This window comes from Polypterus senegalus, chromosome 1, assembly GCF_016835505.1.
Source record: "Polypterus senegalus isolate Bchr_013 chromosome 1, ASM1683550v1, whole genome shotgun sequence".
Classification (NCBI taxonomy): Eukaryota; Metazoa; Chordata; class Cladistia; order Polypteriformes; family Polypteridae; genus Polypterus; species Polypterus senegalus.
The window spans coordinates 327,773,532-327,798,734 of NC_053154.1; the positions used below are offsets into that span (position 1 = coordinate 327,773,532).

General features: G+C 40.5%; 1 protein-coding gene across 1 annotated transcript in view; it reads left to right on the forward strand.

Moving 5' to 3' along the window:
* Positions 1–25,203, forward strand: part of tspan15 (tetraspanin 15) — a 297,343-nt gene that overhangs the window by 251,176 nt on the left and 20,964 nt on the right. The window contains exon 7 of the mRNA XM_039737676.1: positions 3,754–3,870. Coding sequence (XP_039593610.1) covers positions 3,754–3,870 — 117 coding nt within the window. The remainder of the gene's footprint in view (positions 1–3,753; positions 3,871–25,203) is intronic.

A 25,203-nucleotide genomic window follows, 5' to 3' on the forward strand; every position in this document is an offset into this window, starting at 1 on the left:
ATCCTGGTTGGAAACAGTCCAGGCCGACACGCGGTCCAGTCAAAGCAAAAATAAATACATAAACTTCAGGAACAAATTGCAGCACCCATAGACATCTCTGACCAGCACCAAACAATTTATAAACTACATTGATGGTACAATGTTATCAGAGAACTTGAACTCACTTTCAACCTAAATTCAGATTTATATAAATCCTATATGGAGAACACCAGCAACCTTTTAGGCACTTAGTTTACTGTGTATAGTTGTATAGTGTGTATACCATGCATAGTCTCCACCAAAGAATTTACTTACACAGGCTCTACATTGATCATGGCAACAGAGATGTTCCTGTAGCCGCTCACTTCAACAGCCATGAACACTGTGAGATGGACTTTAAAGTCGCAGTACTTATGGCAAACTTCAGAACACAACAAAAGAGAAAAAAATGGGAAGTTTAAACTCATGCTAAAATTTAACACATTACGATATGGTTTAAATCAGTGGTCTCAAACTCGGGTCCTGGAGGGCCACAGTGGCTGCAAGTTTTCCTTTTAACCCTTTTCTTAATTAGTGACCTGGTTTTGCTGTTAATTAACTTCTTTTGAATTAATTGTAATTGACTTGCTTTTGAAGACTCAGACCCCTTAATTATTTTCCATTATTAACAGTGAAACAATAATGAGATACAAATGAGCCAAAACATGACCAGCAAACTGTTTCCACCATACAATATCTGAAAATAAACATAAAGAGATGAGATGAAGGTCTCAGGAATGCTGATCTGCTCAGGTCCCTAAAACATTTTAGCAGTGCTCTTAGAAAAGAGAAAATCAAAATGTCTGCTATTGCACAATGAGAGTAACAACAAGCCATGGAATTAAAGAACGAGTTTAATTAACAACAAGACTCGGCGCCTAATTAAGCAACTGGTTGGAATGAAATTGGTTGGAGTTTGAGGCTCTGAGATAGCTGGTCTTTTGTTGGCTCACTCACTTCACATTTAATTTGTGTTTGGGTGTCATTTAAGGAAAGAAAGGAAGCAATTCAGAGAAATGATGAAGAAATTCAGGGGAACACATCTCAAAAAACAAGTCTATTAAAATGAAAGGAAAAGGAATTAATTAGCAGCAAAAATGGGTTGCCAGTTAAAACAAGGGTTAGAATTGAAACCTGTAGCCACTGCGGCCCTTCAGGACCTGAGTTTGAGACCACTGGTTTAAATAAAGACAAGAGTTTTGTGGCCAGATATGAGGATTGTTTGCATTTCTCAGACTGACCCAGGCAACGTGATTTACAGATCCACATTGTATGGAAAAAAGTCACCAAAAACTTCAAAAGACTCTGTTGGACAGTTATCCTATCAAAACATCTTGTCTATACATTGTTCTCCTCTCTTGCTAAATGAATCTTAGATTGGAGAAGTCAATGAATTTTTTACATCTAAGATGTCTCACTTAAAAGTTTTCCAATGCTGTATCTGTTCTAGTGTCTATGTATAAAAAAATCTTGCCTGAAGAGGGGGCCTGAGTTGCCTCGAAAGCTTGCATATTGTAATGTTTTTAGTTAGCCAATAAAAGGTGTTATTTTGCTTGACTTCACACTATGTGTATAGTTGGTAAATACAAGTGTGTACAATATACTGTAAAATCACTTTTGTAGAACCCCATGAGCCATCCAAGGATTCCACCTGTGAAAAGCAGGAGTACTTAAGGCTAGTAATGAAGAAACCCAGTAAGTTCACATGGAATGTCTGCTGTATTTAATAGCTCAAAGTACAAGTACAGTATATACCGTAACATTTTATTCTCAAACACATTTAATTAATTTCTAGGAGGCAGGGGTCCAAAGTCTATCTGGGCACCGTCATACTCCAGGCAGGGAACAGCCCTGAATACAGCAATAGGCCATCACCAGGCCCACTCATGCACATAGTCACATATAGCCCATTCCCTATATACAATTCCAGATCTGAAGGACCCCAATATTATTTATGCACACTGTTTGCCTTATATTTACCAACTGTGAAGCACCTCTGCCTGTGTTGTCTGCTGTGCCCACCTGCTCTTTACAGGAGTATTTAAGGCTGGCACATGCACTGCCTGGTGTGATTGACAGTTAGATACAGAAGTGCTTTATATAACCTCTGATATGAAGAACCCCAACATCACATATGCATATTGTTTGCATTGCCTTGTATTTAATCAGAAAAATCTCTGCCTTATTTAAACTCGGCATTTGTTCTGTCCACCTGCTAAGTGCAGAGGTGGACAAGGATAGCTAAGGAGATACCCTTAGTGGGCGAAATTTCAGCCATTTAGCTACACTGATTTTTGACACATTTTGATATCCAGTGACTCTCCTGGCTCATTGTGAGTATAACCAAGTTGTGTCTGAACTTGTGTTGTCAAATAAGTGCTTCTGGATAGGTAGAATTTTATTTGTTCCCGGGGAGATTTGGCTTTTTACAGAAGCTCTTTAAATAAATAATTATATAAACAAGTAGACAGATAAATAAATACACACATACTGTGGTCTGAACACACACCAGAATGAATAAAAAGCAAGAAAATTATAAAAAAAAAAAAATGTCTAACTTGATAGTCCCAGTGAGGTGCTATACAGGCTTATTGCTGCTGGTTTAAAGGGGCCAAATAGCGTCTCTTGACACATTTTTGTTGAATGATTCATTAGCACAAAGTCCTCATTGTTAGTGCATCAGAGAAAGGATGTGCAGCATTATGCATAATGGCACTCAGTTTTGTTTTCATTCTCTCCTTTGCTATGGCCTCCAAGGGGTCCAGAGTATGTTCCCTAACTGAGTCTGCTGTTTTCATTAGCTTGTTGATTAGGTGGACCCCTCTTGAACTGATGTTACCAGCCCAGCATGCTACAGGTATGTTGGCCATCACAGAGTTCTAGAAGATGCAAAGGACTTCCCACACTAAAAGAGGGAAGTTTCCTAAGGAAGAAGGGCCTGCTCTGCCTTTTCTTTTATAGCTCCTTTGTGTTCCAAGACCAGTTTAACCTGTCATTAATGTGAACACTCAAGTACTTGTAGGAGTGGACCTCCCCTGCCTCCACTTCCCCAATAGTGACTTGACACAGAGGCCCTATGGTGCAGCAGAAATCAATAACCAGTTCCTTGGTTTTGCTGATGTTAAGCTGTAGACAATTCTCTTTGCACCACGAAACAAAGTTCTCCACCTGACTCCCCTCCTCTGTCTCATCCCCCTTATCAATAAACCCTATAAGTGCAGAATCATCTGAGAATTTCTACAAGTGACATGACCTGCCGCTATATTTATAGTCTCAGGTGTACAGAGTGAAGTAAAAAGTAGAGAGGAATGTTCCTTGAGTTGCTCTCCAAAGTTCTTGAGTCTCAAAAACTGTGGTCTGCCCAACAGAGAGTCCATTATCAGGACAGCACAGGCTCTATCAACCTGCATGTCTCTAAGTTTACCCACTTAAAAGGGATGTCTGGATTGTACTAAAGGCACTGGAAAAATCACATTGACGTCATTGTCACAGTGCTTCCAGCTTTGTCCAGGTGGGAGTAAGGCTCGTGGAGCAGATAGATAATTGTAATTGACAAACTGCAGTGGTTCCAGGTAGTCTACCAGCCTTTCAAAGGTCTTCATGATGTGAGACATAAGTGCCACGGGTCTGTAGTCATTAGGTGTTACAGGCATGTACCTTCTTTCCAACAGGATGTTCTATTAGAAAAGGAGCTATTTAAAAATATACAGACTGATTTTTTTTTTTTTTCTGCAGCGCCTTCAACTCATTGATGTTATCTATGTGCGGGGATGTACTGATGCTGTCCTCATCTGGTTTTTGGACAACTACAACATTATGGCTGGGCTCCTGCTTGGAATTCTGCTGCCACAGGTAAGTTGTGTGTAGCATATGTGATAGGGAGTATATCAGACTAAGGCCATGATGTGTAGTATGTTGATGTCTTTAAACTCATCCTGAGTCAGAAAGAAAGAAAACAACCTTTTACTGGGAAGAAATCTCATATATTGTAAATGAAATGCACAAATAGGAGAGTCAATAGAATTACTGCACCAGGAACAAATACCACACATGTTTATAAGTAGCAGAGTGGTTTATTGATGCTGAAATAAACCAGGAGCAATTTAAAATGTAGGTGGCACAGGGGGTAGCATTGCTGCCTTGCAGTAAAGGAGACCAGGTTTCGCATCCCAGGTCATCCTTCAGTGGACTTTGTATGTTCTCCCCATGTCTGTGTAGGTTTCATCCAGGTGCTCCGTTTTCATTCCACAGTCCAGAGGTGAATTGGTCCAACTAAATTGGCCCTAATGTATGTTTGCTTGTGGGGGAGGGTGTATGTTCACCCTAACATTAACTGGCACCCTCTCCAGGATTTTTTTCCTGCCTTTCGCCCTCTGCTAGCTGGGATAGGTTTCAGCACCCTCTGCAACCTTGGTCTTGTTTAAGCAGATTAGATAATGACTTGACAATACAAAATGGTATATTAACAAAACCATCTGCTAAAAATCTCATGCAAGCTTTGTCAGTGCCTATCTGGTGGGGTGAATTTCCTGCTTCAAATATAGCAATAGACCTCCTATCAGCTCCTGTTCCATCTTTGTAACTGTCTAAGCAAAAATGTCCCTGAAAAATCAACTGTCATGCACTGTCATAGAGTTGAACACTCAGATTAGAAGTGGGTCGACAAAACTTCATGTCACAGAGGCCCGGCCCTCCTTTTTTTAAACTGCAGACAGGGCACCATATGCCTTTGGTCACTCACCTCTCTTAAAAGATGCTATTCCAGTGGGTCATTTTTTTCTGTTTTCTCAAGCACTATTTGATGGTCTCCTTGCCTTTTTGTGAACTTCTATTGTTGTCCTGTTAGGCTGAAGTTGTCCATGCATGAATGAAATCCTCCCCTTACCAGTAAAATGATGAAACTCCAGGACTGGAACCAAAAACATGCAATGGCAATAAATATGTGGTCTTTAGGCATACAAAGTTTCAAATTTCATATTGCCTTTGTTAAGTGTACTCTGTCACAAGGTGCTTTACATGTTCAGAAGGTAACTTAAGATGCTTATGTTCTACAATATGGGTACAGGGCTGTCAAATTCTGAACATGAAAGTGGTTGCAGGTTTTTATTCAAATTTGCTAACCTATTACTGCTGTTAGTGAGACATTTCAACAGACTTGATTTTTAAGATTGAGAACCCTTCATTTTTTCTTGTTTCTGTTTGCTGTCAGTTTTTCTGTCTCTGGATAATAACTTGGTTTGGAGGAGAATAGCTGCCTGTCTCTGCAATATGTGATCACGTTGCCCCCTTTCTATCTGCAGTGGCCTAGACAAAGCATGGAGGTCTGGCACTGTTCCTTAATTTTCTACTCTCTTTGCTGTCCACAGCCTGCTGTGGTGACCTGATAGTTTGTGTCTGCCATCTTCTCCCTGATGCTGTTGACCTGATGTGGGGACCGTGCGGCATCTCGGCTCTGTAACCCCTGTTTAGTTAAGAAGCAGAAAAATGTTGCTGTTATAGCACAGCAAGGATGAAGCTTTATTTTCTTTCTTGTCCTATACATGTGGACTCGATTCACCTGTCATGCTACTATGCGTTTCCTCTCAGCTTGTTTTTTCTGACTGGCAAGCCATTAACTGCAGATCCCTATGGTCATGTCTGAGCTACTTCATGAACTTGGCATCCTAAAGCAGAATTATACACACTGAGGATCTGGAATTGGAATTTCCATTTACTGAACAATTGTCTCATCACTCCTGTATTGTATTGTATTCAGTCGAGGCATGCATGCTCTGTAGAAACGGGCAGACTTAATCCTGTGGTCATCCACAACAGCATTAAAGTTTCAGATTTGCCATGTTTTGTATTCAGTTGCTGACAAACAAATCACTACTGGGAAATGATTTTATCATTCAGCACAAACAAAATTGATTTCTTATGCCTGTTTGAAACCTGGCGCCGTAGCGGTGACTTTTTCCTTGTGTATGAAGCCGCTCCAGTGGGCTATAAATATTTTGAATTTGCTTTGGTTTGTGGTCGAGTGGGGGAATGGAACCAGAGGTTTGAAAAATTACTATGTGATAGTGTGATTTGGGAACATGGTTTTTGTTAAGTTTAGCATGCATGCAGTTTTTTTTTTTCTTTTTTAAACTACAGAAGCAGATAACATCTTTTGAGGCAGTTGTTAGAAGTATAGCTGTGACTGAAACAAGGGCACCATCTCAATCTAATTGGAAGAAGGCAGAATGTGCTAGGGGAGACTAATGCACACATAACAGTGATCAGTAGAACACACAAATAGCCCACTGAATATGCTACAGTGGCACATGGCAGAAGTGAAGATATTTAAGGCCTGTCAAGGTGCGTGGAAACTAGAAGCCTGTCGACAAAGATGTGATGTCAACCCTGTGCCAACAACCTCCATCCTCTCTACCGAAAAAGAACTGCAGTCATCAACAACTGCAACCACACCCCCCCAAACATAAAGGACAGAATTATAATAGCATTGTTCCAAAACCTTCTCTTTGGCTCTATTTGTACAGTGCCCTCCATAATGTTTGGGACACAGACACATGTTTCCCTTGATTTCCGCCTCTGCTCCATAGATGTGATTTCACCTCAATGCAGACTTATGCAGTTGGGGTTTTCTTGTTACTCTATGGAGTAGCTGCAAATGGAGGATTTAGTCAACAAATCAAACCTTACTTCATATAGTGCTTTTCTATAATGAACAACATTCTTCCCATTTTCTTAACTCACTTATCCAGGGTAGGGTCATCAGAATGCTGGAGCCTATTCTATGACACCCTTACCAATATACAGAAAGAACACTATATGCAGAAAGTTATACACAGAGCCCTCCATGACGTTTGGAACAAACACACATTTTTCTTTGATTTCACCCTCTGCTTCACAGTTTAAAATTACAAATCAAACAATTCAGATGTGATTAAAGTGCACATTGCAGACTTTAATTTAAGGAGATTTGCATACATTTCACTCACAGTGTACAAATGACAACACTTTTCCTAGGAAGTCCCCATCCCCACCGATCCCAAACCCCCCTATTTCAGGGCAAAATCTTTTGGACACAGCAATGGTGTGTTAAAGCCATTGTCACTTTTATCACTTTGTCACATATCCCTTGTATGCACTGACTGCTTGAAGTCTGCAATTCATAGACATCACCAGGTGTTGAGGATCTTCTCTGGTGATGATCTGCCAAGCATCTAATGCAGTCATCTTCAGCTCTTGATTGTTTCAGGGGCTTGTTCAATTGTATTTAACCATTGTAGAAGTTTCAATTTTTTAGCTTTGGAAAAACTCCAGTGTTGCCTTAGCAGTATGTTTGGATCATTATCTTATTTGTAGAATGAAGCACCGTCCAATGTGTTTGGAGGCATTTGCTGGAATTTGAGCAGATCAGATGTTTCTGCGCCTCAGAATTCACTGTGCCACTGCCATCAGCAGTTCCATCACCAATGAAGATAAGTGTGGCAGGACCTGCAGCAGCTATACATGCCCAAGCCATAACACCCCCAGCACCATGTTTAACAGATAAGGTGGTCTGCTTTGGATCTTGGGCAGTTCCTTTTTGTCTCCACACTTTGCTCTTGTTGTCACTCTGATGCAGTTTTATTTTTGTCTTGTCTGTTCACAATACCTTTTTCCCAGAATTCTGCAGTCTCTATTAAGTCCTTTTATGCAAAATGTAATCTAGCCATCCATTTTATATGGCTTACTAGTGTTCGGCATCTTACAGTGTGGCCTCTGTATTTCTGTTCATGAAGTCTTCTGCTGATAGTCGTCGTCCTGAAAACATTTCTGATCTGTCAGACAGGCGTTTGGGGCTTTTTCTTGACCATAGTGAGGATTCTTCTTTGGCGTACCAGTCCCTTTGTGATTACGGAAGTCACCATTGAGTTCATTCTTCTTAATAATATTCCAGCCAGTTGATTTAGGTCATTCTAAGGTTTTACGTATGTATATAATGTTTTTTTCTTGTTTTTCGGCCTCATAATGGCTTCTTTGACTTTCTTTGGTACAGTTCTTGTCTTCATGTTGAACAATGGCAAATACCGGCTCCAAAGGGTAGAAGCAAGCCAAAACATCTTATGAAGCAATGAAACAAACCTGAGGAATTACAAACGCCTGTGACGTCAATTGTCCCAAACATTATGGTTCCATGAAATGGGGTGGGGGGGAGCCATGTATAAAAAGTGCTGTCATTTCTACACAGCGTGACTGAAATGTATGCAAATGCCCTTAAATGAAAGTCTGAAGAGTGCATTTTAATCACGTCTGAATTGTTTGATTTATAATTTTAAATTTTGGAGAAGAGGGTGAAATCAAGCAAAAATGTGCCTTTGTCCCAAACATTATGGAGCGCATCGTATGCCATTCTTCACTGTGATAACACTGATTGGCTTAAATCTCTAAAAAGACTGGGCTATCAGCTTGAGCGTAGGTGGAAAAAATCAGGTTTAACCGCTGATCATCAAGCTTTCAAGGAACATCAGCAATCATATTGTTGAGCACTTAGAGAGACCAGGAATAAATATTACTCTGTGCTTAGAAATGCTAATAATAATGACTCCAAGCAATTGTTTTCCATAATTGGCCACTTGATCACGCCAATCTATTCCAATTCCCTGGTCTCATCTGATGACATTTATGAACAATTTCAACAGCACTTTTATTATGAGATTAGAAATATTAAGGCGCAGCTAAAGCTTGCCATTCTCACTGAGGCTAACTTGACTCTCCTGTCTCTTAATTTCTGCCTGACCTGTTACAATCCAAGCTTCTTCTCTGAGTTTGTTCTCTGTGGTCTCTGAGTCTGACTTAGCACACATGTTGTCTGACATGAGCTCCTGTTCTAGCTCCATGGATCCTATTCTCACTTTTTTCTTATGAACCTGTTTGGATGCAGTTTGTCTACCGGCATTTCTTTGGTGCAAGTAGCCATACCACATGTTTGGACCCGGCCAGTAGTTGGATGAGAGACCATCTAGGCAAAAGCTTGGGTTGCGGCTGGAACATTTTTAGGTGAGGCCAGCAGGGGCAGTTACCCTGTGGTCTGAATATGGATCCTAATGCCGCCGTGCAGTGATGGGGACACTGTGCTGTAAAAATGCCGCCGTCCTTCGGGTGATACGTAAAACTGAGGCCCTGAATTTCTATGGTCATAAAAGATCCCTGGGCCTCCTTCGTAAACAGCAGGGTGTATCCTGACACACAGGCTAAATTGCCCACTACGGGCCTTGTCATTCTGGCTCCCTAATCATCTTCTGTCCTTAACTGGGAAGCTCTCTCTCACACCACATCACCATCTAATGGTAAATGTGTGGTGAGCATACTGGTGCAAAAACTGCTGCCGTTGCATCATCCAGGTGGATGCTGCACATTGTTGTTGGCTGAAGTGACTCCTAATTGATTATGTAAAACGCTTTGAGTAGAGAGAAAATTATGTTTTAAATGTAATGCCATTTTCTACTTTCTTCTGGCAAAGTTCCTGCTTCCTTTACACCTGTTGTCATATTGTACACTGGGAAAAAACTGAACCTTTATACTGTAGGGCTGTTTAATTATCATATCATCTCTCACCACCTTTTTTCTCCCAAAGTTCCTTAAGAGGCTGTTGCCTTGCAGTTTCAGTCTTACTTGGCTGCTAATGATTTATATGAGGTCTTTTTTTAAGTCTGGCTTCCGAGCTGCCCATAGTACCGAGACAACCTTGATCAGAGATGTCAATGATCTTCACTTGGCAGCAGATCCAGGGTTGTGCAGTCTCATTATTTTTCTTGACCTGATTACCGCTGAGAGACCTTGGAAGTCTCTAGAACTGTCTGTCTCAGTTTATAAGTTATCTAACTGGATGCTGTTATTGGGAAACGTAAAACTAAATCCTATGTTGTTTGTCCTGCAGTTTCACAAAAGTCGGTACTAACTGCCATTTTTGATCTAATTATTACCCCCCAAAAATAATTTCCATCAGAAATACAAATCCTTCCATTGTTATACTGATGATATGGACCTCTCCTAATGTCGGTTTGGCTCTGACCTGGGCTAATTGAATGCTGGGATGACATCTGAAAGGGAGTGAACTATCTGCACTTAAATGGTAGCTATTTCAGTGGGTGCTCCCTGCCAGATATGTTGTTGTATGCTTTGCCATTAATGGCAATTTGATTCTGTTTTCCTCTATGCTTACAGGTAATTGGTTTGGAAATGAGAGTGTGGAGTCAACTGTGACCCAGAATGCTGTGATCTCCAAAATTACATTTTATTTTTTAAGGAGCACTGCTCAACTTAAACCGTATTTAGAAATGCATGCTTTCTGGCCTCCAGAGATTGCAATGCGTTCAAAATAACATTGTATGCATTGTACTAGAGAACAACACAGACACACACTCCTATAACTCCAGTTTTATCATCCCATCACTGGTTGTGTTTCAGAAGTGGATTTTTATGGCAACTTTGCTGCTTATCTTCAGAAGCTGCTCGCCCTATACATTCACTGGGAATTTTCTTAGGACCTCTGTCCTCATACTGGGTAGGGCATCCTTTTGCTCTCAAAACATCCTCAGTTCTTGGTGGCATGGATTCTACAAGATGTTAAAAACATTGCTTTGAGATTCTGGTCCATGTTGACATGATTGCATCACACAGTGTCTGCAGATTTGTCAGCTGCACATTCATGCTCTACCACATCCCAAAAGTGTTCTACTGGAGTCAGATCTGGTGAATAGGAAGACCACTGAAGAAAACTGATACAACACAAGCCAGTTTGGGTGTATATATTAATGTTGTTGGTGCCAGTCTCTGACTGTACCATCTAAGTGCCACAGTAGTAATCAAGATTCATCAGACCAGGCTACGCTTTTTCCAGTCTTCATCTGTGCAGTTTTCTGTGCCCACTGCAGCCTCAGCTTTCTGTTCTTGGCTACAGGGGTGGAACCCAACGTGGTCTTCTGTCTTCTCAAGGTTCGATGTGCTGTTGCCACAGTTGTAGAGGTTTGTTATGTCAGTGTGGAAGAAAATAAGCCACAATATTTTAAGTTAACTAAAGGATGCCTTCATTAGCATTAATGCTAAGCTAGAACGTTAACATTAAAGTCCTAAATACCCAATTAACCCCCAAACCCCCCAACTATTGCCATTCCATAAATCAATCTCAAACTGCTTAGTTCATTCTATAGAGGAGTTAGGTCATGTATGGTGACTTTTTGGTGACCCTTAGTTAGCAAATATTTATCAGCTTTATTACTTACATGGATCATTAATAGTCTTGCCAGCAAAATACTGTCCTTAAACTCCAAGATACTGCTTTAACAAAAACAGGACAGAAGCCACATCACCTTCACATAACACTAATGGCCCCTGTGGAAATATTTCATAAGTATGATATCCTTAATAATTACCTATGAAGATATAGATTTGGTTGAAACTTAAACAAAATAACTAGCATGAAACCCAGTTCACTACTTTTTGTTAAACAACAACATATATTTTGTTAGTGATAGGATTTAAAGTTAACATATCCACATAAATACAATACAAATTGAGTATATATTCTTCCACATGAGTTACTGACGTCTTTCTGTCAGGTCAGCTTAAACCATTCTAGACTTTCTCCTCTGACCTCTCTCATTCACATTTTTTTTGGGGGTCAGTCGTTCTTTTTTTGGCTTCTCTGGTATTTTGACCCTTGTTTGCCTTTTGGACCGCAGTTTCTCATTTCTCAGTCCTCTGCACTCTGTTTGTCACAACACTAGTATCTAACCTTCCTCTGTTCATTTCAGCTTGCCAATTTCCCCCAGAATGGTGGCTAGGCACCTGGTGTAATTCTTACTGCAGCCTTAATGGCACAAACAAACACTTCAGTGATTGCTGTGATTCTCTCACATAATCCTCAATTGCCGCAAACCAACAGCTATGCGCCTTGTGGCAAGAAGTCTCTGAAGCGCCTCTTCTGAAAAGAACTTGCTTGATCCTCTCAGAAGTCGCACTCCCACGTCCTGCTTCTTTCACACACTTCTCTCCTCTGTCCAAGGTTCACCAATGGCCAGGAGCAATCTGAGACATGTGACCTAGTGAAGACAATCACGTTAAAGGATACATTCAGTCATTTTAAAGTGAGAGTAGTTTTTTTTCTCATTCATCATGCAATCTTTGGTCCAGCACTGTTAAGTGAAGCTGTATTTACAATTTTTAAAAAAGTAAATGAATTTCCATAGTGGCGTACACAGGCAGCCAAAAAAGTCACCTGAAGAAAATGAATAGAAAGTCTTAAAAATGAGCAGATACTATGGCATGCAAACGTTTAGGCACCCTCACTTAAAATCTCTGTTACTGTGGATAGTTAAGTGAGCAGATTATGAACTGATTGCCAAAAGGTCTAAAGTTATAGATGACTCATTTCATTTTAGCCTTTTTTTATTTATAAATGTTCAGTGAAAAAGGAAAGGAGCTCCATGTAAAACTTTGGGCACCCCAAAGTATTTGATGTCTCAGATAACGTTTCCCAAGGTGGTCTCAGACCTTCAATAGCTCATCAGGACTTGTTCACAGTCATCGTTAGGAAACCCCAGGTGATGTAAATTGCAAAGCTATATAAATTCTCTGACTCCTCACAGCTTGTCCCAACAATCAGCAGCCATGGGGTCCTCCAAGCAACTGCCTAGCACTCCAAAAATTAAAAGATTTGATGCTCACAAAGCTGGAGAAGGCAACAAGTAGATAGCAAAGCGTTTTCAGGTAGCTGTGTCCTCAGTTAGTATTGTTATTAGGAAATGACAGCAAGAAAAGTGGAGGTCAAGTAAATGTCTGAAAGACCACGGAACCTTTCTGAAAGAACTGTTCATTGGGTTGCCTGAAAGGCAAATAAAAAAAAAATCCTGTTTGGCTGCAAAAGACCTTCATGAAGATTTAGCAGACTCTGGAGTGGTGGTACACTGTTTTACAGTGTAGTGAAACCTGAACAAATATGACCTTCATGGTAGAGTCAGCAAAAGAAAACCTAATTAGCCACACACATCTGCACCCGAAGTTTGCAAATGGACGTCTAAACAAGCCTGATGCATTTTGGAAACAAGTCGTGTGGACTGATGACGTCAAAATAGAACTTTTTGGCCACAATGTGCAAAGGTATATTTAGAGATAAAAAGGAGCGAAATTCCAGGAAAAGAACATGTCTCCAGCTATTAAGCATGGCAGTGGATCAATCTGCTTTGGATTTGTGTTGCAGCCAATCATCACACCATCTGTAAAAACGATGAAGTTTTAAAGAGGATGGGTCTTACAACAAGATAATGATCCGAAACTCGCCTCAAAATCTACAATGGAATACGTCAAGAGGCACAAGCTGATGGGTTTGCCATGTCACTCACAGTCCCCCAAACCAAACATCTTTGAAAATCTGTAGAGAGATTGCAAAAGAGCAGTGCATGCAAGATGGCCCCAGAATCCTACAGAATTAGAAGCCCTTTTTTAAGGACGAATGGGCGAAAATGCAGCAAGTAAGAATTGAAAGACTCTTAGCTGACTACAAAAAGTGTTTACAAGCTGTGATACTTACTAAGTACTGACCACATTGGGGGCCCAAATTTTTGCGTCAGGCCCATTTATTTGGTGTTTTGTACCTGTGAATGACAGAAATAAAAATGTAATCTTGCTTAAAACATTAAAGAAATGTGTAATCTTGAACTTTATGGCTTTATGGCTACAGATCATTGCAAGATCTTTTGCGCTTTTCTGTGGCTCATTCACAGGTGACAACTGCACACTCAATGCTTGATTATTTTCATATCATAGAACAGGAGCACAAACTAATAAATGACCTACAAATGACAGCACAAGTCACCAATTCCACCACGAGAAAGTCTGACAACAAACCTCACTCCATTTTGGCAAATCGTGATGTAGCCTTCCTCTGTCACACCCCCTGAAATGCCGTCTCGCATCCCAGGTTGGGAAGCCCCTGCTTTAAAGGGACTGAATCATTTTTCAAGGTGCTATAATTTAAGCTTTACCTTTTGATTTGTAAGTGACTTTGTAAAAATGTGTTGTCTGAATTAGGAAATTTAAAGGATAAACTATGAAGCAGGATGTAGCTGAATGAATGATCATGAACAGAGGGAAATGGCAGAAGCTTTGAAGTCTATACATCTGTCAGACACGGCATCTGTGACACAATGCTGAACTGACATCAAAAAGCCAGCAGCCATGAAAGGAAAGGCTTGATGGGCTTTCTCTTCAATAATGTGGCTTCCTTCACCTGCCCTCGTTACTTCACAGAGGTATTCATTCCTTTAGCCCAGTGTTTCTTTAAGCTTTTGTTTTCCTTGTGACCCAATCTTGCCCTTCTTAGCGTTTTTAAGACCCAGTCCATGACGACCATCATCTTGGGACTGAGGAAGGGGAGTCCTTCTTGAAGAAACACCACTGACAGTAATCCCTGAGAAAGGTGTCCCCCTAAGAGATTTATCACCAACAGTCCTAGCAGAGCAATTTTGATTGCTTAACCTGTCTGCTGTGACCCTTCACAAGACACTTCAGAAACTGTATGCGACCCTTTCCTTTTGAATAAAATGGTGCGTTATGACCCAAAAGTCAGCAACCTATGGCCTAATTTGGGTCACGGCCCATACTTTAAGAAATTATGAAGTCTGATTTTTTTTTTCTTCCTTAATAGCAAATCCTGCACTGTAATTTCATTCTGTGAGATCTTAATTTGTTTTCATGAGACTTTTTTGGTCTTATGTGTTGCACGTTGCAAAAAAATCTTATGCAAAAAGCAGATTTAGTTTTTTCTTAAGTATACAGTATAATCCCAAAGTTTTAGAAGCTCTCTGTAAAGGTTAAGAAACAACTGCCTAACAAATAACACTGTGCTTCCAGTTGGCCTCCATGAATCATTGAAATAACCACCTCATTGTCTGGATAAAAATTCCATAGTTCACAAGGTCATTGTGAATCTGAAAGACCGCTATGACAATGAAGACTAAAGGGCAGTGGTGTTTTTGGGATGAAAATGGTATTGATGCCTACTAGAATCAACCTATAGGTGTGTGCAGACTTCTCTAATGTTTACTTACTAATCAAGACTGTCCCTCTTTTGCAAATGCCTAGTGAAAAGTTCAAGTCCACTTACATTCATGTCACAAAAACATCCGAACAATGGGATGTTGGTGCCTGGTTTGTCTGGATTGAGATCAGATCGTTGGGATACTCTCTGACGTCGTCATCCTCTGACAAAATACAGTTAAGTTAAAGGGCAGCACCTCTACTTTAAAATTCAATGGCTTTGAGGTAGAAAAAAAGAAGCCCCAAGAACAGAACACACAGGCTACAAACACTGCTCATCTCAAGTCGCATACTGCATGTACGTCGAGCAGTGGCACTAGTTATTGTGCGGCCAGATGTGTGATGTCCAGAGCAAGAGCAGAAAACACCATTTTCTACAACCCCAATTCCTAATAATGTAGGATGCTGTGTAAAATGTAACTAAAAACAGAATGCAATGATTTCCAAATCTCAAAGTCATAGTTTATTCACAATAGAACACAGAAAACATATCAAATGTTTAAACTGAGAAAATGTACCATTTTAAGAAAAGAATAAGGTCATTTTGAATTTGATGGCAGCAACACATCTCAAGTAAGTTGAGACAGGGCCATGTTTACCACTATGTAGCATCCTCTTCTTTTAACAACAGTCCATAAGGCATCTGGGAACTGAGGAGACCAGTTACAGGACTCTTCGGAGAGTAATCTTGTCCCATTCTTGTCTGATATACTGTAGGATTCTTGCTGCTCAACAGTCCTGGGTCATCTTTGTCATATTTCTGATTTCACAATGCACCAAATGTTTTCAATCATGAAAGGTCTGGACTGCAGGCTGCCCAGTTCATCCCCTGGACTCTTCTTCTATGAAGCCATGCTGCTGTAATAGATGAAATATGCAAGGCCTTCCTTGAAAAAGGTGTCGTGTAGATGAGAGCATTTCTTTCTCTAAATCCTGTATGTACCTTTCAGTATTGATGGTGCCTTTTCAGATGTGCAAGCTGCCAATTCTATAGACATTAATGCACCCCCATACCATCAGAGATACAGGCTTTTGAACTGAGCGCTGATAACAAGCCAGATTGTCCGTCTCTTCTGTAGTCTGGAGGACACGGTGTCCATGTTTTCCAAAAAAGAATTTCAAATTTCAATTCACCAGACCACAGAACAGTTTTCCACTTTGCCGCAGTGTATTTTAAATGAGTTTTTGCCCAGAGAAGGCAGCGGCGTTTTTGGATCAAGTTCACACATGGCTTCATCTTTGCAGGAGAGGGCTTTAACCTGTTTTTGTTAATGGCACAGCAAACTGTGTTCACAGACAATGATTTCTTGAGGAGTGTTCCTGAGCCCATGCAGGGATTTCCATGACAGAATCAGGCCTGTTTGTAATGCAGTACCACCTGAGGACCTGAAGATCACGTGCATCAAATATTGCTTTTCGGCCTTGTCCCTCACACACAGAGATTTCTACAGATTTTTAGAATCCTTTGATGATATTATGTGCTGTATATGATTAGATCCTCTTAAGTCTTCGTAATTTTATGTTGAGGAGCATTATTCTGAAATTGTTCCACAATTTGTAGATAGTTTTTTGCAGATTGGTGAACCTCTGCCCACCTTTACCTCTGAGAGACTCTGCCTATCTAAGATGCTCTTTTTATACCCAGTCATGTTACTGACCTGTTGCCAATTAGCCTAATAAGTTGCAACATGTTCCTCCCGCTATTTCTTTTTAGTACCACTTATTTTTCCAGCCTTTTGTTGCCCCTATCTCAACCTTTCTGAGGCTTGTTACTGCCATCAAATTCAAAGGGAGCAAATATTTTTTATGAAATAGTAAAATGTCATACTTTCAACATTTAATGTTTTCGGTGTTCTGAATAAAATATGGGCTTATATTTTTGCAAAGGCTTTTTCCAATTTAACGTGGCTGTCTTTCAGCATGGTGATTAGTAAATGATGCATTGCTGATATCGATCTCCTTTCTTCCCACAACCCCCCAATTAGGGCTGTTCGATATAACGATATATATCGGATGACAATATGAAAAGGTCTGTCGCTGCACATTACGCTATCGTTTGTTCCGTGGTGTCGCAAAATAAACTGTTTACGGCAATATTTTTTTCATTGTTTTGATGGCCACCACGTGGATGCAGACACACTAGCATGGCTGATGAAGACGAGGCAACAACAGGTAGCTCCACACAGAAGGACCTTGTTCCTAAACGAGGGGCTACCTCTGTAGTATGGAGATGGTTTGGATTTGAAGAGTCTGACACGGACCAGAAAACGGTACTGTGCAAATTATGCTGCAAACCGATCGCTACCACAGACTCCAACACGACAAACGTCTTCTACCACCTCCGCAAAAAGCACGTGAGCGAGCATGCAGAGAGTTTACAACTGAGAGGCAGGCCACGTAGGATATTACAGTTGTAAAGGTACTATTTAAACGAGCATGTTAAAAGCTTGGAAGATTAATTGCTACCAAAACAATTTGCTTAAGGCATAATTTTCCCTGCAGCGTTTGCTGCCAGTGTTAATCTTGTTAAAATTACGTTTACGCCACAACTGCATTAACACGGCAAATCTCCGTTAACGAGTTACCGCGGATCGCCCCGTGCTTGGGGTTGGACGGCATCAACACGTTAGCGCCATCCAGTCCCACGCACGGGGCGATCAGCTGTAACTCATTAACGGAGATTTGCCACACTACGATGTGCAAATTAACATTTTACTAGAATGTAGCTTAAAAAATATTATATTTAATATTATATATTTAATATATTTTTGTCGTAAGCCTTATTGCTGCTACAGTTTGAAGTACAATGTATACATTTGGTTTTGACAGTTAATGTTAGACTTGTATTTATTTTGTTTAAAGGGTTTATTGGCCTTATATAGTTTAGTTGTTAGTGCTTTGATCCTTTTATATTTAATATATGTTGTGAGAGTTATTGCTGCTACAGTTCACATTTTGTTTGTCAGGCATTTTATATAGCAGTATTTTATATTGGGCCTTTAGTAATTTGTTTTTGAAAAGTGTTTTATATTTGATACATTAACATTTTATGTTTACATTCTAAGTCAAACATTTGCTCAAATGTTCTAAATAAAAGAACAGAAATAATTACAAGTTGAGTACTTCTCATTTTTGATTTTTTTTAATTTAAATGAAAAAAAAGGAGTAGTGATTATATAAACTATTCACTGAATACAAAGAAAATGTACTATATCGTGATATCGGGATATGAAATGAAATATCGGGATATAAGATTTTGGTCATATCGCACAGCCCTACCCCCAATATTACTGTAGCTACATTTTAAAGGGAGCAAATGGTATTGGTCTTTTCATACCTCTTCACTGACATGTGCTGCATGGACTCAGCTAGGAAAAGCTCAAACTAAACATTTAAACATGCGATTAAAAAAAACCCTCAACAGGTGATCTTTATTTTAATACCACTGATGACGTTCATGCCCCATTGCTAAACTGGACAGTTCAGGTTGTACAAGTGTATAGAAAACACTGCAGGGCCAGTTGGTCCAGTCCCTCAACAGAAAATAGGCTTGCAGCACCCAGCATAAAGACAGTTGCACATAGTGCAAGAAGCGAGGTTTATCTAGATAAGTAATTACATTGAACATATGACAGAAAACTGGGGGGAAAAAAATCTGTAAGTAGACCACTGGCCATGCACTCACTACTGCCCCCAGGGGGAACTTTGGCTTTTACAGAATCTCTAAATAGGTAGATAAGTGAGTGAGTAAATAAATAAATATACACCCACACTTTGGTCTGAACACACACCAGAATGACTGTAAAGCAAAAAAATTAAAATGAAAGAGAAGTTCTGACTTGGCTGTCCCAGTGAAACATTATGCAGATGTATTGCTGTAGCGTTTCTTCACACGCTTATGCCGAGTGATTTGTTGACTTGAAAGTCCTCCGCGTTAGTGTGCCACAGAGAGGATGACACTCTGTTTTGTTTTAATTCTCTCCTCCTCCGTGACCTCCGGGGGTCCAGAGTGCATCCTATAAATGAGCCTGCTCTTTTAATTAGCTGGTTCGTTTGGTCTGTCTCACTTGAAGTGATGTTATCAGCCCAACACACCATAGCATAGAAAATCGCACTGGTCATCACTGAAAGATGTGAAGGGTGTCATTTGTCCCATTAAAGGAATGCAGTCTGGAAAGGAAAAGATTCAGCTCTGCCCTTTCTTATATAGTTCCTCTGTGTTCTGACACCAGTAAAGCCTGTCATTAATGTGGACCACCTCTACAACCGTTCCTTGAAATGCCAAAATGTCACTGCTGAAGAGCACTTAAAATAAGTTACAGATCAAATGATAAAATGAATAATTTTGGAAACTGGTACAAAACAATATCAAAGTGTTTGGAAGTCCCAGTTGGGGTGTCATGTCTCGGCTTGGGTTCAAATTAATATTAAATGTCATTTTTGTTAATTTTTTGATTATTTGTGTTGGTTATGTATATCATAGTTTAGTTTTTGTTTTCCCTGTTTTTAAGCTGCCTTTATGTTCATTTGTTTTGTGAGTTTAGTTTTTGTTTTCCCTGTTTTTAAGCTGCCTTTATGTTCCATTGTTTTGTGAGTGGTCCCCCAAGAGATGGGACCACCTGTCAGTCACTGCCAAGAAGTACCCCGCCCTATAAATCCTGAAGGTTTTCCACAGTTCCTGGCAGTTCATTGTGAATACACTTGTGGTTGCAAACCATTTTGGGTCCCGGGTTGCCAACTCAACATTGTATTCGATGGCAAAGGGTCACGTATAGTTTGTGAAGTATGCTGTGGAGCAGAGGGGTAAATCAAGGAATATTGTGTCTAAAAAAAAGTTCTGTATGTAAGGATGATAGGTGGTGGTGGTGGACTGCAAAGTGCAGAGGAAACATTACTGGGCTCTGCTGAAAATGAGCTTTGACATCCAGTGTGGTACTCAGCTGCCCTTGAAATGCTCTTCTTTTATAGCATTCTGGTTTTACTGTCACAACTTTGTCCATATATAAAACTGAATGCTTTTTTTGTTCTCGGATTTCATTATTTTCTGTGACGTTATGCTGCCATTGTTGAGTAAAATGGAGTGCTTTAGTTGCCATGCCGATGGTAACTATGAAAAGAGCAGAAATAACAGAGTTGCCTAAATGGTACACGCCGTCTTCTTGGAGCCTTCATCACTGGTAGAGGACGCATCCTATAGCAGTGAAACTGAAACAAAGCTGAAAATATGCTCTCTGTGTGTGTGTTGTATGTGTGTGGCAGAGAAATTCCACAAAATCCAGCAGAAAATAGCAAAGATGACAAGGGACACCCACAAGTAATAAGAGAGGTGGGAGTCGCTTCTTTGGGTCCAGGTGCCCAAATTCATGCTTTCATTCTGCTATCTCTGAATGGTTTCATTTGAGAGGCTACCTGTGTACCCTGGCATTACCGACATTTTTATATTCACCCTGGTGGTCCCTATGACTAAATCATAAAGCGTTGATCATCCCTGTTTCTCTCTGTTCAGGTTTGTGGCTGCTGGGCCTGTGTGGTCAGCTGCCAGGCTGCCCAGTGGCTTCCATTCAGCAGATGGGCCTATCAGACCTGGTATCTGGTGATTGTTGTTGAGCTCATCCCATGCAATGTGAGTCTCTGCCTGTGCACTAAATACATAGAGAGTAGTGTCCAGTGCCCACAGGATTGCAGAGCACAAATCTTGATTGTTAATGAGTGGATCCTGTGGTTACAGATGCAGTGCCACTGTGGTCTCCAGTGGAAATTAGTCTTTAGAGTGTGTTGCAGTGGCTTAGAAGTGTCTCTGAGCTGCCATCTGGTATAAAACACATACATAGAATATGTAAAGCACCAACTTGCTTTGTGCTGCCACAGGGGAAGTCAGCAACTCAGTCGTGAGACATGCAGCATCCACAGCACTTTTTTCCCCCCCAGGTTTCCATTTCTGTTATGTGCTGTGGTGGCATCGCACCAGAGGGTTGGAGTGATGAAAAGGTGTGAATACAGTGTGGCATCCTCACATACCTAATCTCCCCCACCGTGTTATGTTCATGCCTGACTGCTCGCTACTCTGTTCATCTTAAAATGGCACTTTCCAGGCATTTCATCAGCCAACACCTTTAAGTGGGGAGATAAGTTTAGCTGCCAGCTTTAAGAGCATTGCTTTATCACCCTCCGCTTTCTCCATTTAGGTTTTTTGGAGGCAACAATAGGATGCCATCTAAGTGGACAATACACTGGGCTTATCTGACTAACAGTGAATAGAATCCCTGTGCCTCTTACAAGAGCTTGCATTATAGTGCCCGAGAAGGTGTTGGCAGAGTGTTGCTAAGAGAGACTGATTAAGTTTTAGTGTAAAAAGCGGAAGATTTTGAATTTGTGAAGTTCCTTTCAATTTAGAGTTGCCTCTATTCAGACCATTCGTTGTATGAGCAGCATTTATGGTGCAGGTCCTGCAGCTGGGGGTGGACTCCAACTGGGCATTTTCACTTTGTGAGATTTCTTAATTGCTTCTCTTAAGAAAGATCTTCAGGCACCATGCCTGCTGAGCTGCCATTGAAGAAGCCTCTGATTATTTTCTTCTTGCCCTTTTCCACTGATGGTGCTGGTGTGGGACAGTTATTTATCAACTCCCAATTGATTTTTCTTTTTTCTTTGTGCCATCCTCTGATGTGACAGGGAGGTGCCTTTAATTAAGAGTCCAAGATAGAAGACTCTGTAACCTTATGTGGCATATCAGTAGCAGCAAGATGAGAAGAATGAAGAATCGTTTCTGAGAGATAATTATCTTGTTAACTGGGCGGCATCCTCAAAGAATTCAAACTGTTCACTCCATCACTCATTTTATTGCACTTGGTCCATGGGCACGTTACTGTATGTGTGTACTTATTTACACATGTGCATTTATTTAGTGGGGGGGGGTGGAGCAAAATTTGCTGACCAAAAAGGATTAAAAACTTAGGAGAAGAAATTGATTGAACTATTGTGTCACTTCTGGGGCTGCTTGAACCCAATTTGTGAGTTTATGCAGCATAATTCAAGAATAGATCGATAGATAGCACTCTATGTAATAGGTAGATATAACTTTATTTGTCCCCTAGGGGAAATTTGGCTTTTTACAGAAGCTCCTTAAATAAACAAATACATAAACATATATATATATATATATACACACACACACATACTAGGGGGCTTTGCACCCTGCTCGCTTTGCTCACCAACCCCGTTTTTGTTTTTCCAGATACACACTTTTAAGATTTTTTTTTCTTTGAATTGTTGCTATTTCATTAGTTTCACTTTTATTTCAGAACTTCTGTAAAAACAATATTTGGAATCTTTCAAGTCCCAATCTGCTGAATCTTTTAAATGAGGTCAGTGAGACATGTGTTTAATGACTTTGTACAATAATTCTGGATAAGTTTCTCTGTTTGGAATTTCAGCACAGACAAAACGGATCTTCATCACCAGCAGTTAATAATTTTTTTGCAAAGTAACCAATAAATGCATGTGAGGTAAACCACGTTTTTGAAATTCTCTGACTTAAACTTCAAAGCCTAACAATATTTAAATACTTCTGACATATCACCTATAGTGCATCTGGAAAGTATTCACAGCACATCACTTTTTCCACATTTTGTTATGTTACAGCCTTATTCCAAAATTGATTCAATTCATTTTTTTCCTCAGAATTCAACACACAACACCCCATAATGAGAATGTGAAAAAAGTTTATTTGAGGTTTTTGCAAATGTATTAAAAATAAAAAAACTGAGAAATCACATGTACATAAGTATTCATAGCCTTTGCTCAATACTTTGTCGATGCACCTTTGCCAGCAATTACAGCCTCAAGTCTTTTTGAATATGATGCCACAAGCTTGGCACACCTATTCTTGGCCAGTTTCGCCCATTCCTCTTTGCAGCACCTCTCAAGCTCCATCAGGTTTTATGGGAAGCGTCGGTGCACAGCCATTTTAAGATCTCTCCAGAGGTGTTCAATCGGATTCAAGTCTGGGCTCTGGCTGGGCCACTCAAGGACATTCACAGAGTTGTCCTGAAGCCACTCCTTTGATATCTTGGCTGTGTGCTTAGGGTCGTTGTCCTGCTGAAAGATGAACCGTCACCCCAGTTTGAGGTCAAGAGCGCTCTGGAGCAGGTTTTCATCCAGGATGTGTCTGTACATTGCTGCAGTCATCTTTCCCTTTATCCTGACTAGTCTCCCAGTTCCTGCTGCTGAAAAACATCCCCACAGCATGATGCTGCCACCACCATGCTTCACTGTAGGAATGGTATTGGCCTGGTGATGAGCGGTGCCCGGTTTCCTCCAAACGTGATGCCTGGCATTCACACCAAAGAGTTCAATTTTTGTCTCATCAGACCAGAGAATTTTGTTTCTCATGGTCTGAGAGTCCTTCAGGTGCCTTTTGGCAAACTCCAGGCGGGCTGCCATGTGCCTTTTACTAAGGAGTGGCTTCTGTCTGGCCACTCTACCATACAGCCCTGATTGGTGGATTGCTGCAGAGATGGTTGTCCTTCTGGAAGGTTCTCCTCTCTCCCCAGAGGACCTCTGGAGCTCTGACAGAGTGACCATCGGGTTCTTGGTCACCTCCTTGACTAAGGCCCTTCTCCCCTGATCGCTCAGTTTAGATGGCCGACCAGCTCTAGGAAGAGTCCTGCTGGTTTCGAACTTCTTCAACTTACGGATGATGGAGACCACTGTGCTCATTGAGATCTGAGATCTTCAAAGCAGCAGAAATTTTTCTGTAACCTTCCCCAGATTTGTGCCTTGAGACAATCCTGTCTCGGAGGTCTACAGACAATTCCTTTGACTTCATGCTTGGTTTGTGCTCTGACATGAACTGTCAACTGTGGGACCTTATATAGACAGGTGTGTGCCTTTTCAAATCATGTCTAGTCAACTGAATTTACCACAGGTGGACTCCAATTAAGCTGCAGAAACATCTCAAGGATGATCAGGGGAAATAGGATGCACCTGAGCTCAATTTTGAGCTTCATGGCAAAGGCTTTGAATACTTATGTACATGTGCTTTCTCAATTTTTTTATTTTTAATAAATTTGCAAAAATCTCAAGTAAACTTTTTTCACGTTTTCATTATGGGGTGTTGTGTGTAGAATTCTGAGGAAAAAAATGAATTTAATCCATTTTGGAATAAGGCTGTAACATAACAAAATGTGGAAAAAGTGATGCGCTGTGAATACTTTCCAGATGTATATACACACACACACAATATAGTCTGAAAACGCACCAGAATGACTAAAAAAGAAGAAACTTCTGACTTGGTTTTCACATTCCCAATGAGGCACTATATAGAATTTTTGCTGTTGGTATAAAGGAGCCACAGTTGCGACGTTTCTTGACACACTTTTGCTGAATAAATGGCTTTGTTCATAATGACACTCAGTTTGGTTTTAATTCTCTCTTTTGCTACAACCAACAGGGAGTCCAGAGTGTGCCCTGTAACTGATCCTGCCCTTCTAACGAGCTTGTTGATAAGGTGGGACTTGTGACTGTGTGGTTCGGCTCCTAGCTCCCTCTTCCTTTTTGGGAGCCTCTTGAATCCAATACCATCAATAACGTAACCGAATGAGCTGTGCAATGAGGACATCACACAACGCAAGGGGAAGGTGCAAAAGTGTTAAAATGCTTTTATTAAAATAAATCAAAAGCAGCGTTCAAATAAATAGTACAGTGTTTCCAAAACGTCCATAAGTAAATAATCCATAAAAACGAGTAAAAGTGGAGGTTAAAAATTAATGCATATTCATTAAAACAAGGTTAAAATCAATTGGTTGGGAGTTGTCCTTTTTAAAAGCCCAGTGCACTCTCCTTTATCTGGCGGCTCCTCTGCATATTCCTCACGGGCCTCGCAGCAGAGGAGTAACACAAACAGCTGCCGACCTCACTTTACCACAGGACTCTATTGAAGTGATGTTACCAGTCCAGCACCCCACAGTGTAGAAAATCACACTGGCCATCACAGACTTGTAGAAGATATGAAGGATGTCATATTCGTATTTGTATAATTAATACGATCCTACTCTGTTTTTCTGTATTGTTCCTCTTTGTTCTGAGACAAGTCCAACCAGTCATTGATGTGAACCCCCA